Source organism: Seriola aureovittata, chromosome 11 (assembly GCF_021018895.1).
Source record: "Seriola aureovittata isolate HTS-2021-v1 ecotype China chromosome 11, ASM2101889v1, whole genome shotgun sequence".
NCBI lineage: Eukaryota > Metazoa > Chordata > Actinopteri > Carangiformes > Carangidae > Seriola > Seriola aureovittata.
The window spans coordinates 15,159,141-15,172,525 of record NC_079374.1 but is presented as its reverse complement, the minus strand read 5'-3'; the positions used below and the strand labels follow the sequence as shown (position 1 = coordinate 15,172,525).

The window sequence follows — 13,385 nt, the reverse complement described above, 5'->3', positions numbered from 1 at the left end:
CATGTGACAAGGACTTATCTAATATTCTTTTGTCAATAAAGAGAGCATCTTTCAGCCTGTGTTGTCACCTACATCAGAGATGGTAAACAATGCTTGCTTTTTTTTTTATTAACTGCAGAGACAGGACAAGATGGTTGTTTGACATTGCAGCTTTTGTAACAAGGTCAGCGTCAGCGTGGAATGTTGATACAGTGTCGGAAGAATCCAAGTCGGAAAATCCATTGGAAGTTTTGCAGCATGAGAACTGTGTGACATTTAGGCCACAAATCAAGTCACTTATTAGGAGTTGAAAAGGGGCTTTTTGTTGTACGAGTGCTGTAAGTTGCCTGTCTTGAATGTTGAAAAACCTTCCTTCTCATCTATAGTCAGAGACAAACCTTGAGTGCAACTGAATGAATGTCATTTTTTAGAATTTTTTTTTTTTTTAATGCCATGTCATTTTTGTCCGTGTTTCGTTTGGCTATCCTCAGATATGATTAAAGCCTACATGTTGACTTTGAATGTATTCATTTGTTCTTCTTTTCGGGCTCGACTGTCAGCTTTCCAGGGCTCTGTGTTGTGGACAACCAGGAATGGCTGTAGGCTAAGAAAGGAAATGTGCGTTTGACCTACTGTAGAGTCGTCTCACACAGCTCTGTCTTTGTTGAGGAATTGAGTTTCTTGTGTGTGAATGCAATGTGTATTTCTGTTTTGTCTGTGTGTCCACAAGCACATTAATGTTTGTTTATGTCTTTGCGTGCACGAGTAGGTTTGCAGCAAGCAGTCAACAGTCTTCCTTTCAAAATTGTTTCAGCTGTGGTCTCAGGGCTCTGTTTCTGTCAATCAAGGCTGAACCTCAGGTCCTGTCCTCTCCCACAGTTATGTCTCTCTCCTTCACCCCACCTGTTACTAGTCCAGTGAGACCCGGGCCCCAACACTGAACACGTGTTTCTTCATATTATCTTGTCAGTTCTGAAACAAGCTTAGATTGTTAAGTATTTAACGAGTTTATACCACTTAAAACATCTGTCTGTGGTATTGCATTTGCATCTTGAGTAGTAATCTGACCATTCATTGTCAGTTCCTGTACAATATCTATTACTCATTTATTAACAACTTTTTGACGACACAGTGTGAATTGGATGAATGTGGTCTGATGTTTTTCTTAATTCCTGACGGAAAACATCTAATCAAATAGAAGTAATCTGACTCACGATCTCACAGCCACAGCTGAGATCCTGACAGGCTGCATGCAAGGAATGCAAATGTAGGAAACCCTGGTGTCTGCTTCTCACTCACTTTAAATTGGCCATTCATAAGATGGTAATGATAAAAGATAATGTCAAATTATTCATATTGTCTTTGTACGGTGCTGCATTGAGAAATGGAGACAGAGGGACGTGAACAAGATTTTTTTTTTTTCATTAAAGAATGAACCCTGTGGGTCAGTTTTTTATAAAGCATCTTTATAAACTGGCTTCAATTTGAGATATTTATAAAGACAAGTCCAATTGTATAATCAAGGCCCATTGTTACCCGTTTATAGAACATATGATGATATTCATTCACCATCTCCCATAAAGGAAAGCAGTAACTTTGTGGTAGCAGAGATGAATGAGCCATGATTTCTTTTTGGCTGTAACAGTGGTAATTCTATTCCTTTACAAGGCAGATCTGGTTTATTGTTGATCTCCTGTTTTAAATTAACAGCTGGAGGATGAAACTTTATTTTTCTTTACTCAGTAATGAAGTTTCATTAATCTTTGCTGCTCATCTCTGGAGGATCGTTAGAGCACAGTCACTGTGCCCTGCAGGGCTGAATCGCTTCATCAGGAAGCTTCAGTTCTGTTGGTCAAATGGTTAATGAAATGCCATCTGTCTCTACCATTAGATCAACAATAATAACCGCTAGAGTATGGTGTCAAGCTGAGATGTCAGTCAAACTATGATTATTATCATCTTGCCATTCCCACCCCCCAAACCTCATTTTACTTGGAGATTCTGTCTAACCTCAATATGCTGTTATGTCTCATTGGACACTCCATCTGTGCTCACAGCAAAGGAGATTTGCGGTTCTAACATTGGAATGTGCAATAAGCACTCAACGTGCTTCAGGGGAGCACGTCACCTAGTACCTCTGAACTTAAATGGGGAAGCAGGATGCATGTTCTCATTGAGGGTTCATTAAACAGGCTCCACTGTTGTGGTAATGAAACTCAAGCTGCTAATGAGCACCGGCTGGATTGTTTTCTCGGCAGGGAGAGAACCAAGACAACTCTGTGGAGCCAGTCTGTTAATGGCGCTCCCCCTCCTACTCCATCCTTGTCTTGCTCCTCCTCCTCCTGTCTTCATTCGTCTATCACTGCACCACACGGCTGCTATTTCACACCTGCTCATAAACTTCCTCAGGCGGCAGATAACGATGTTGTTTTGTTTTTGCCTCCATTTGCTGTACAGTTACTGGAATAACAAAGTGGTTCCAGCTACATCCCTAGTTTTTTCCATATCTACAGGATAGTGTTGGATAGACTAATCAGATAGTGTATAGAGCACATCGAGCTTATTTTCATCAGGCAGGTATTTTACTTTATAACTGCATTCTACTCAGATAAATGCAATCATTTTTACCTAGTGTAGGGACAAAGCTCCTACTGCCACAGTTTCATCATGCCTGTTGCAGAATCATAAATAATGTCAGTTATAAAGTCTTAAACAGATTCATTAAGTTGTGCCAAGTAGCATACAAGTGGAGAGCCAGTGTTGATTTCACAAAGTCACGTGAAGCCTATTCTGATAGGACCAATTAATTAACTAGATTAATCAAGAGAGTAATGAGAGCAGCAATCCTGATTGACTACATTCATTGATTTCAGGTGGTATTTATCCAGTGTGGGATTACAGGTCATAATGGACAACAATTCTTTTTAAGCCTTTCTTTCTCATCATCATTGATGTGGAGGCAGTCTGCAACCTTGGTAGAAAGCTCAGCTATAGTTCAACTGTCCATTCACTGAGTTTTCTAAGAGCTTTTTAGTTTCTCTGTACACAATTAGGACTGTATGTCGGTATAAAGAGCTCTTATCCATCAGGTTAGCCGAAGACTTTTTAATTCCGCTTTTAAAGTCCACAGAACGTCTGCAGAAATAAATAATTGAAATGGGCAGATTTAAATCGTCACAAATCACATTTCCTGGTGCGTGAGAAATGATGATAGAATTTTTTTTTTCTTCTAATTTCCACATATATGGTTATATTGCTGTGGGGTGACTGCACAGGATATTGTGCTATAATCCAATGACCCTGCATAAAATACATTTCTGCCCTTTTAGCTAATATAACTAATCTGTTATTTAATCAGTAAAGTTTGGAGTAGAGATATCTGCGCAAATGCTTCACTGTTCCAATGACACATTATTGAACTGCGATAACACTGTAATAAAATGGCATTTTGTCATTTGGAGTAAAGTGGCAGCTACTTTTAATCCACCTCCATCCAGAGAGTTATCTAGCCTCCGTCAGATATGTGCAAATTGGCAGAACATAAACCTCATTAAAAAGAATCCATTGAAATTAGTCATAAAAGAATTTGATATGCACTGAGTGAAACATTTTATAGCTGAACAATAAACTTCTCAGCGCTCCCTGGTGGACAGCCTATGTTATGGTGACAAATTATCACAATTTAATTTATTAATTTATTTATATTAATGTATTTATTAATTTATCTATATTTTTATACACATGCACCCATAGATAAAGAACAACTAAAGACACTCTATGTGTAGATGTGTGTGGCTACACTGCTGTGCCAGGTAAAAGAACAATTGAGCATTAACATGAAACAAGAGCAAACCTAAATTTGAGAGAAGACAGCAGGTCTGGCTTGTCTTCAGTCCACTGTCAGGTTATTTTAGAAGACGGGTAGACCTCTTTCGTGCTTTCCTTTTCAGGAATGCGTGACATCTTGAGAAACCGATTAACCCCCACTGACCTCTTTGCACTATGTTCTTTATTCTTTATTTGTTGCCATATGAGGATGAGGAGGGTTGACTTGATTTATGATTTACACCACTATGTGAGCTCAGTCTCCCAAAATGTGCCATTCCAATGGTTTATAATATTGCTCTAGTTGATATTCTGCTTCTCTGTTTAATGGAAGAGACATACAGTACTGTAACACTTATATGGCCTTGAGCCCAGTAGTGAATAGGACACATACACCATAGTAACATAGTGTTCAATCTGCAATAAAGTGTACAGGGATTACTGACATAGAAACACTGACCATGTTTCTTAGAAGGTCCTTGGGGAAATAATGACTAGTAAAGCTAACTGGTAAACTGTCTATTATTTCCTCACACTAGTACTGTTCCACACCTACAATATGTTGTCATCAGTGTCAGTGGTAAGACTAGATAAACAAGAACAGGTCATTAGCAGCAGTGATTACAGCTGAGGTGCCCTGGAGCAAGACACTTAACCAGCTACAGATTACTATAGACTATGGTTGTTTTGAGCAACTAATAGGTATGACAGTAAAGGTGAAGCAAAAATCATAGATGGCATTATTTGCTTCACATGAGCCAAATCGACTTCGATTTTGTCTACCTGTCATCTTTGTAATAGTTTTAGTGCATTTGACCGTCATTGCTGTCAACGGATGGTAAAAAAGTAAGTAGTGATGAATAGGTGATGATAGCATCCATAAAAGAGCAGGGCCCAGAGTTAAACAATTAAACGGTACTAGACAACTGGCCTGTTGTATCATGTGTATAAACAGAATGATTAGTGAGTCACACGGTATACACAGTCTAAATCCATTCAGAAGTGGTTGACAAGCCATGGTAGTGTAATTGATAAACCTGTGGTACAACCATAAGCCAAACACAGATTTCTCCATTTACTTGCATGTGCTGTCTTTTTATTTGTTTTTTCAGAAACAGAGAGTTGTTGTAGATTTGGGAGAAGTGGAGGTTTTGCGTCAGTAATGGCTGCAGTCGGCAGTGCGTCTAATTTGTATCGTTGTTACAGTGTATTGATTTGCAGAGAGACCACGGGCTGGAGATATTGTTATTGATGTGGCCCACGTGGCTTGTGTGTCACATACATGTCAGCCTTTCTGTTGGTTGTGGTGTATCTATGTCACATGCCTAGAGGTTCTTTCACAGCCCCAGCACGAGTACAGGACTACTCATTGGTTCTCAGATGCAGGTGGGTTTAAGTGGTTTTGAAGAACCAGTGATGAAGTGGTCCTGTCAGGGCCCAGCAATATAGAACTGGTTGATGGATTTAATAAGATTTACTCCTAAACCATCAACTCAGTCTAAGGACACAAAGTCAGAGGGCTAGCAGGAACCTCTACAACTGTGAAGAATCACTTCATCAACAAACTATTACCAACAATTGAACTATTTTCAACATTATATTACATTATACCCAAAGCAAGTACAAACACAGTTTAAAGTGCAGCTTCATACCGTTTATTTAATGTCAGAAAAGGACTGTTGTAATGTTTGTTTTCCCTCATCATATAGAAAAATCTCTAAAAGAATCCCTTTAGAGTGTCACAGTGTTTGACTTCTGTTCTTCATGGATCCATAATGTTTGCAGCTCTAGAGCTAAAAACCATGCCTCTGACAGACAATCATAATAAAAAACAACCTGTCACTGTCTGCTAATGTACGGTGGCCATAAATGCATGATGTGTAAGGTGCCCCCTTTTAAAGACCTGGGACCAATTCCCATTATCTCTCCCCATCTACTAAAAGTTGATGAAGCTTGCAATGTGTTGTTGTGTACTTCAAATTATTATTGAACCACAACCAGCTTTCAATACAGATGATATCTGTCCATAGTTGAATTTTACACCTTTTTGCTCATTATGAACATGAATCTCAGTTATACTACTATGATGTTACACAGAAAGTGATTTAGACTAATAATTCATCATTTCCATTATTGCTTTTTTTTTTTTTTTCTTAAATAGAATTAATGACAGAAAAATCAAATATAAGTGTCACAGTAAGGTAATGCCAAAGAACACAGCATTGAACACTTACATTCCACACATTGTCAAGGCCAACAAGTGTACACACTCCTGTTCCCGGTTATTAAGATTTGTGCATGTTTCGATGAGTAAATGATAATTGAGCATGACTTCCCTTATACATGATTACATTGCTGTGTGAAGACTTAACATTATGTGTGCTATAATCCAGTGACCCTGAAACTATCTATAAAATCACTGTCATCGTCATTCAGGCCTCAGCGTCGTCTTTGCACCAGTGGTCTCCAAAGACTCATCTCATGCGTTTACGTGAGCAGGGTGACATTCCCTATAAAAGGTAGATTTTCAATGTATGTTCTTTTTTACTGCATGGTATTTGCAATGGAGAAAAGGTAGTGAAAGCCCAGCAGCCAGTGCATATGAGGTTAGCATTCAGTGTCTGTTTCTATATAAACAAAAGCTTCAGTTAATTGAGCAAGAAAACCTTGGGGCCTGTTTGAGTATTATTATGTCTCGTTTCAGGCCTATAGTATATTTCAATTTCTAAAAATTAAAAGCAAGTACTTTTATAAGAGGTGGTGCAACTGTCTGAAAGGCAGTGCCAACATAAAAGCATAATTACATCAGAAACCAGGCAGACGTCAAAGGGGTAACGTAAATATTCTGCACAGCCTCAACTTAGAGATATGTGCTTGTCTGCCATTACTTACAAGACAAGTATCCTCTCTAACACATTTTGTTCTTGGCTGAAGGAAGAAGACACATGCCTAACATGTGCCAGGCCATAATGGCTACTTCTGTTTTGTACAGAAGCCTTTGATAAATTGCTGGCATGGTTTATTCTTCCATCACTACATTTCTCCTGTAGTTCTATAACGGCATCGGCTGCATTTTAATCATGACCACCAGCATACGTTTACAAGAAAATCCAAGAAGCGTTGGTGTTATTAAATTAGTGGTGAATTAGTTCTCACCACTTGTACAATCTGCTTGATTAGGCATGCTTTGTATGTCTGGGAAAAAAACCAAAAAAAAAAACAGCTACTTTTCAACGATAAGACAGCCTTGAAAAGGCTAATAGTGGCGTCACTGTTGGAAGTACCATACAGGATCATTTTAAACCTTACCAGACCAGTGACCTATGATGTTGCTACACTGTTACTGCAATATACTGTATTGCATTATACAGAGAAGTGTTTCCGTTATTTAGCCTTCACTCACTGACATAAATGGGGTCCAAAAAATTATGGAAACACCTGTCTGTATAATGCAATACATTTCCCTTTAACATAAAAATGATTAAAAATACAAATAACAAATTGTTGTAGCTTGAAGGTAATTACTTGATTATAATGAATGCACATTCACAGTGAAGGGGAACACGTTAAATGTATATGGGTATTTGCATGTCAAAGATGTCTGTGTGTTTGGTGGCTTGATTTTGACTTGAACAGAGCTTGGCAGTAGACTGTACCGGTGAACTTTGTTTGTATTTAATCAGATTTACTGCCAGCATTATTAATAACTGTGGAAGAAGGAGGCTAAAGGAGAAAATGAAGGAGAGGAGGAAAAGGTGCTGACAGAGAGCTGTATAATGAGCTTTTGTACCTTGGATGCCCCCCCCATCTGTTTGTATAGTGGTCAGATCAGGTCAGTTTTTCTAAGGGAATGTTTTGACTCTGTCTTCTTGATTCATTTGCCACATCTACATTTGAGATATGAATGGATGATAAAACGCTCTGAGTTTCAGCACAGGTAGTTGCTCATATTTATCCCCAGTGTTTTTGGGAGGGTTTTAATATATTCAAAAAGGCAATACATTTAAACAGAAAAGAAAAAGATTGCACGTGGTCTCTGCCTTGTGGGTGGCACCCCAACCTTGAAATTGCAGTCTAAACATGTTTTAAGGCTCCAGAGTTAAGACTGCAGACACTCTAAGCTGTGTTGGAAAAAGACCACGTCCACTCATTGATATTCAGAGGCTCTATGAGTGAGAGCTGTAAACAACCAGAAAGCCCTGGAATTGGCACTCAAGGCGTGTTGCTGGACACACACACACACACACACACACACACACACACACACACACACACACACACACACACACACACACACACACACAGTGCTTTCTTAACAATGCTAGACATTCACATGTATTCAGACTCTCTCTCTCTCTTTCTCTCTCTCACACACATACACACACACATAAACTATCACCCCCACCACTCTCTCTCCCCCTTCTCTCTCTCCCTTGCTCTTCTTTGCTCCCCCTCTCCAGGTCTGCACTACATCAGCAGCAGCTGGAGAGTGCAGCATAGCATTTCAGAGCAGAGCTGAGGAGGGCAGGGCAGGCAAAGTGGCCCCTGTGTGGGCCATCCAGTGGAGAGAGGGAATCTGCCCGCTAACATTGAGAATTTCTCTTTCTCTCTCTCTCTCTCTCTCTCTTTTTTTCTCTCTCTCTTTTTTTTCTCTCTCTCTCTCTCTTTATCTCTCTCCCTCTCTCTCTCTCTCTCTCTCTCTCTCTTTTCTAGTGCTGCAAGCAGAGAAACAGCCAAGCTCCTCCTCCCCTGCCACCCAGGAACTGATGACAAGGCTGGGCTTTTTACTGGGAGAAGGGATCCCGGGTACGGCACGCATACCTATGGACGACAAGAATGAAAAGAAGGTATTTCATTTTCTCCCTCCCCTCCAACTCCCTCCCTCTTCCAACAGCAGCTGCTGCTACCGCTGCAGCGCACAGATAGAGATAGAGGAGAGATGGAAAGGATGAGAGGAGGAGGGAGTTGTTACAGTGTAACAGAAGAATGGATTTTCTGTTGCAGCTTGATTATTTTTTCCTCTTTGCATTATTATTTTTATTTTTTTGTATGAGGATTTAGGAGGATTTTTGGCACCACAACCAACGGTAACTGTCAAACTGTTTTGTTTAACATGTTTTAAAGAAAGTAACTGCCTATTTGAAAAGTGGTTTTATTTCAGTGCAAGAGCTCTAGTGTGGTGTGCTAGTCTCCCAGTAACTTGAGTGCTATTCCAGGGGCTCTTGAGTATGTAACAAGAGTGTCTGAGCGCGGGTCCAGAAATAGTTATACTAGGTTTGAGCCTCAGTTTGTTTGGCTCTACTAATTAAGCTGGGGCTGTGTGAAGAGCAGAGCAGAGCCCAGCATGCTACTCTTGCCTCACTCGTCTCGTGTCTTGGACACGTTTTGACACTGAACCGGCAATCGTAGAAATGTAAAAGAGGCTTACAAAGTATTTCAGGAATCATGTTCATTAGTTCAGATGTCAAAAGAGGAGACAGGCAATATAGACATGTAATGGTTTTTACTTTGTTTGTTTGTGTGCATGTAGGTGTGTGCTCAGAGCTCAAATGGGGAGGAGCACATTATTGTCATCTGCCAGCAATTCTCTTTCCCTCCATACTGCTGTTTTACAGCATATCTTTAGCTCAGCATGTTGTTTTTGGATCTGCCTTAAAGTAAATTATTAAATGTCAGTAATTTGTTTGGCTCTTTCTTGATAAGAGTGATAAGCATGAGCTCTGGGCTGCAGCCTCAGGCTGGAAGTTGCACAGCGATGTGGAAATGGGAAATGTTATGTTGCTAATATGAGCATTCCACAAGTTGTTAATGGTGCTGCCAGACATGCAGTATCCCTCCTGTTCTGCTGCTTGTATTCTTTCAGCACGCCTTTGTACAAACATGTAGAGCTTTAAACAGCAACAGTCAGCGCATGTTGAATCAGAGGTTAGTCCCATGTCTCTCTCCAACTGATGAAGAATTGGTGAGGCTTGCTATTTTGTTTGACTGGGTTGAGCTAGATGAGATTTGTTCCAGAAAGGATGCAAATATGTCTCATCTTCTTTTCAGTCCAGTTAAACCGATGTTAATTTTGGTGACTTTCCCAAAACATTATGGCCTGTGGTGCCTATTAGAGGATAATTACCTAATTACATTTTTAGACTTTGCTGTATTATTTATAGAAACAGGCGTGTGATATTGTGTTGCTGTGTACAACACACTTTCACAAAAATAAATGTTTTAAGCAGGAGAAAGATTTCTTTTGTTTAACAACCTCACTTTTAATCAATACACATTCGAAGTAAGTACTGTTCCAGTTGGAGAAAAGAATTATCTTCATAGATTTTAGTGCAGTAACAATCCAGTATGTGAGAAGGACTTAAAAACAGGATGGTTACGGATGTTTGAGGTCAAGTATAATGTTAGAAATGGTTTGAGAAACTTATGTTGAGAGTTTAATTGGTGCAGTTTGTTTGAGGCAGTAGACAGCCTTGCAGGAAGTGCTGCTTGAGAAGCCAGCTGTGGGTGAAAGTCCCTCAAGCAGCAAAATATCTGCAACAAACTAGTTTTTTTAATGAATGAGATTGATTGGACCTGGGCTTACAGTAGATTTAATTGGGGTGTTTTATTTTTAGGTAATTTTGTTCCTCTGATTTGAATGGATTATTGAAGCTAATTGTGGACATGTTTGTTTCATGTCTATTTGTCTGTAAAGATAGTGCTGTGTCTGCCAAAGAAACTGCCCCTTGGTGGAAAAATAAAGTTTGTTGAATTTATAGGACGCAATGTCAATGGACCAGGTTGTGGGAGGAACTGGTTCAAAGCTTACTGAGCAATAAGCTTGCTCACTCTCTGTGGTGTGTAACTGTTAAAGGCTTTGGTTCTTATGCTGGGACAAGAAGGACCTTTAGCTACAGTACATTGTTTAGAATCAGAATACAGTTGAAGGATGATGGGGAAACAGGACAAACCAGCTTTAATTTGGATTTCTACGGTTGTCAGTTAGCTCAAACAAAGATCCAGCTGCTGTATGCTTGTCAGACAGGCTTGATGACATTAGAAAGGTATCTATTGTGTCACAACAAAGTTGAGAGCTCTTCCCTTGTGAAATTCTCTTCAGGCTTATTTTGGTCCCTCCAGATATATGACTGTGTAATTTTCGAGCCCTGCTCCATTTACAGTGCTTATGCCCTTCGGTTTATGTGTCATGCTCACACGTGAAAGGCTTGTTTATTTGTGAGGGAATGCTTCACATTACTTTCACATGATCCAGGTCAAAAAGACCACGTCCAATCTTTGATTAAAGCGTTCTTTGAAATTCTCTCAATTCTCCTTCCACAGTAGAGTTGGAAAATTGTTTTTGTTGTATTTATTACTGCTCATACTGCAGGGATGTGAACATGTTGCCAGATGATAGATTATATTGAGTTGACTTCATACTTCATTGAAATAATTGATTAGTAGAGCACTTTCTTGGTGTAACTTCACCCTTGTCTCCCTTCTCCTCAGTGCTCTGTGACTAGCCAGGGTATCAGCCCCTGCTCTACGCTGACCAGCAGCACGGCATCTCCCAGCACTGACAGCCCATGTTCAACACTCAACAGCACAACCAGCCGCCCACCTCTCAGCCGCTCCAGCCCCTGTGGGACCATCACCAGCCCCAGCTCCACACTTGAGAGCAAGGACAGCGGGATCATAGGTGAGAAATTACCAGCAAATATCCTTAAATGTAGCCTGTGGAGCTTTTGACCAATAGTAGAGCTATGGAGCAATGTTTTTATGACTGGGTTCCTGTTTTGTTCGTATCCCAAACACACACTAGGATACATTCCTTTTGCAGGTATTTGTTTTTTTTATTTTTTATTTAAATTGGTTTTGGCCAAGTGTTTTGTGAGGAAGTAAATGCATTCAACATGCTTGTCAGGCCTCAAGGATACACACTGTGTTTTTGTGGGTGATAGTGAATGTAAACACAACTTTGTTTGTTTTCAAGAACACGCCATTCATTTGAAGCTAGCAGCTTAAAGCTGCCCGGTGGAAATATTTTACCGTTTCACTGCACTTGTATTTGAAGCAATTGTCTCAAATCGTGCAGGGTGATGCAAAACTAAACTGCTCAATATTGGTTGACATTCATATCTGAACCCACATAATATAAACCAAATTATAGAGTGTCTGTCAAATAATCAGCTTCAAACTGACTTCACTGCAGTTTAAACCCACCTGTGGTGCCTTTGCCAAAATAGTCGGTAACCATGCTAGGAATGTGAGTGATGAGCCAAGTCAGCTGCCGATCCAATGGGCAACAAGGCACAGTGAATCAATAGCTTAGTCAGGATTGGTAATACCCCACCTCAGGGCAATGACAAAAACCAACCTCTCATTTACTACAGCCAGCTTACCGGTGGCTGCATCAGTTGCCAGGTTTGATATAATAGATAATGACAAAGACTCTGCTGACTTATTTATTTTAGTATTTATTCTGCAAAATTCAACAGTTAGCACAGATTCCTTAGCACACTTTCTTTTTTCAATCACTTGCTACAGTGTTTCCTGTGAAGCTCCTCTATTTTTAATTGATATTCTGAGAATTGTTAACTCGTGTGCACCTTATGAGTCTTACCTGCATGGTGTCAGTCATTCATCATTCTGTTAAACCTATTACGACTGAATAGGATTTGTGTCAGACTGCATTCATCTTCTACCATGTGTCAGTTATTGGGTTTGTATAGAGCTGTTCTGGTATGAGAGATCATTGGGGTGACAGTTGCCAGAGTTTGACATTGTACTGTATCTCTAGTAATAGCCCTGTAAGACATCTGGGGATTTACACAAGCTGACAGGAAGATGACGTCTATTCATGTATTAATCCGTCTGCCGTTTCTACTCACAAAGCCTCCATGGGCTATAAAATGTTAGGATTTCGTTCTGAAAATGGGGTTTGAATGTTTGTAGTGAGGATTCAATAGCAAATAGTAACTGTATGATAACTGCAGATATCCTCAGATGAACTTAACTAATTTCTGAAAGAACTATGGTTATTTAGGTAACTGACTGACATGATTGCACTGCAGTAGAAAGCTAAATGCTAAAGCCAGATATAACACAACAATTTGGATTTCCAATTTAGCTGAGTTGACATAAGTGCTTACTAAGAGTCAGTCACTCTATCCCCCCGAAGCAATATCATTGCTCACTGCTAAATTATAAATGGAAACTGTGATACAGTATCTTCCAGCATGGAGCATCAACAGGCTTCCAGCCAGGTTGAGACAGTCGCATAGCAGGTGTTGTAGTCCATTTCATTGTAAAGCTACTTTGCTTGTGTCAAATCAAAACTTCCCACCTACCTGCCTTAATAAGACAGGACATGGAAAAGAACAAAGCTATGTTGTGTCCACAAGTGAGATTCCAGCCTGTGATTAATGCTCCCTGGTCTTTGAAGTTTGACTTTGCAATGTCTTAACATTTACAAAACAGAAGAGTTTCTTCATGAGGTTCCTGGGGGAGGAGCTATAACAGGCCTATAGCACCTGCTCTTCATAAAGAAAAATTATCCACATGTTTAAATAAATAATAATATATAATTTGCCATCGCTCTA

At 39.8% G+C, this 13,385-nt stretch overlaps 1 protein-coding gene across 2 annotated transcripts in view; it reads left to right on the top strand.

The window, feature by feature from the left end:
- The window catches only part of tanc1b (tetratricopeptide repeat, ankyrin repeat and coiled-coil containing 1b), a 96,330-nt gene that overhangs the window by 42,825 nt on the left and 40,120 nt on the right, over positions 1-13,385 (top strand). For both annotated transcript variants that reach the window (XM_056390184.1, XM_056390183.1), the window contains exons 5-6: positions 8,518-8,651; positions 11,293-11,482. In XM_056390184.1, coding sequence (XP_056246159.1) covers positions 8,518-8,651; positions 11,293-11,482 — 324 coding nt within the window. The remainder of the gene's footprint in view (positions 1-8,517; positions 8,652-11,292; positions 11,483-13,385) is intronic.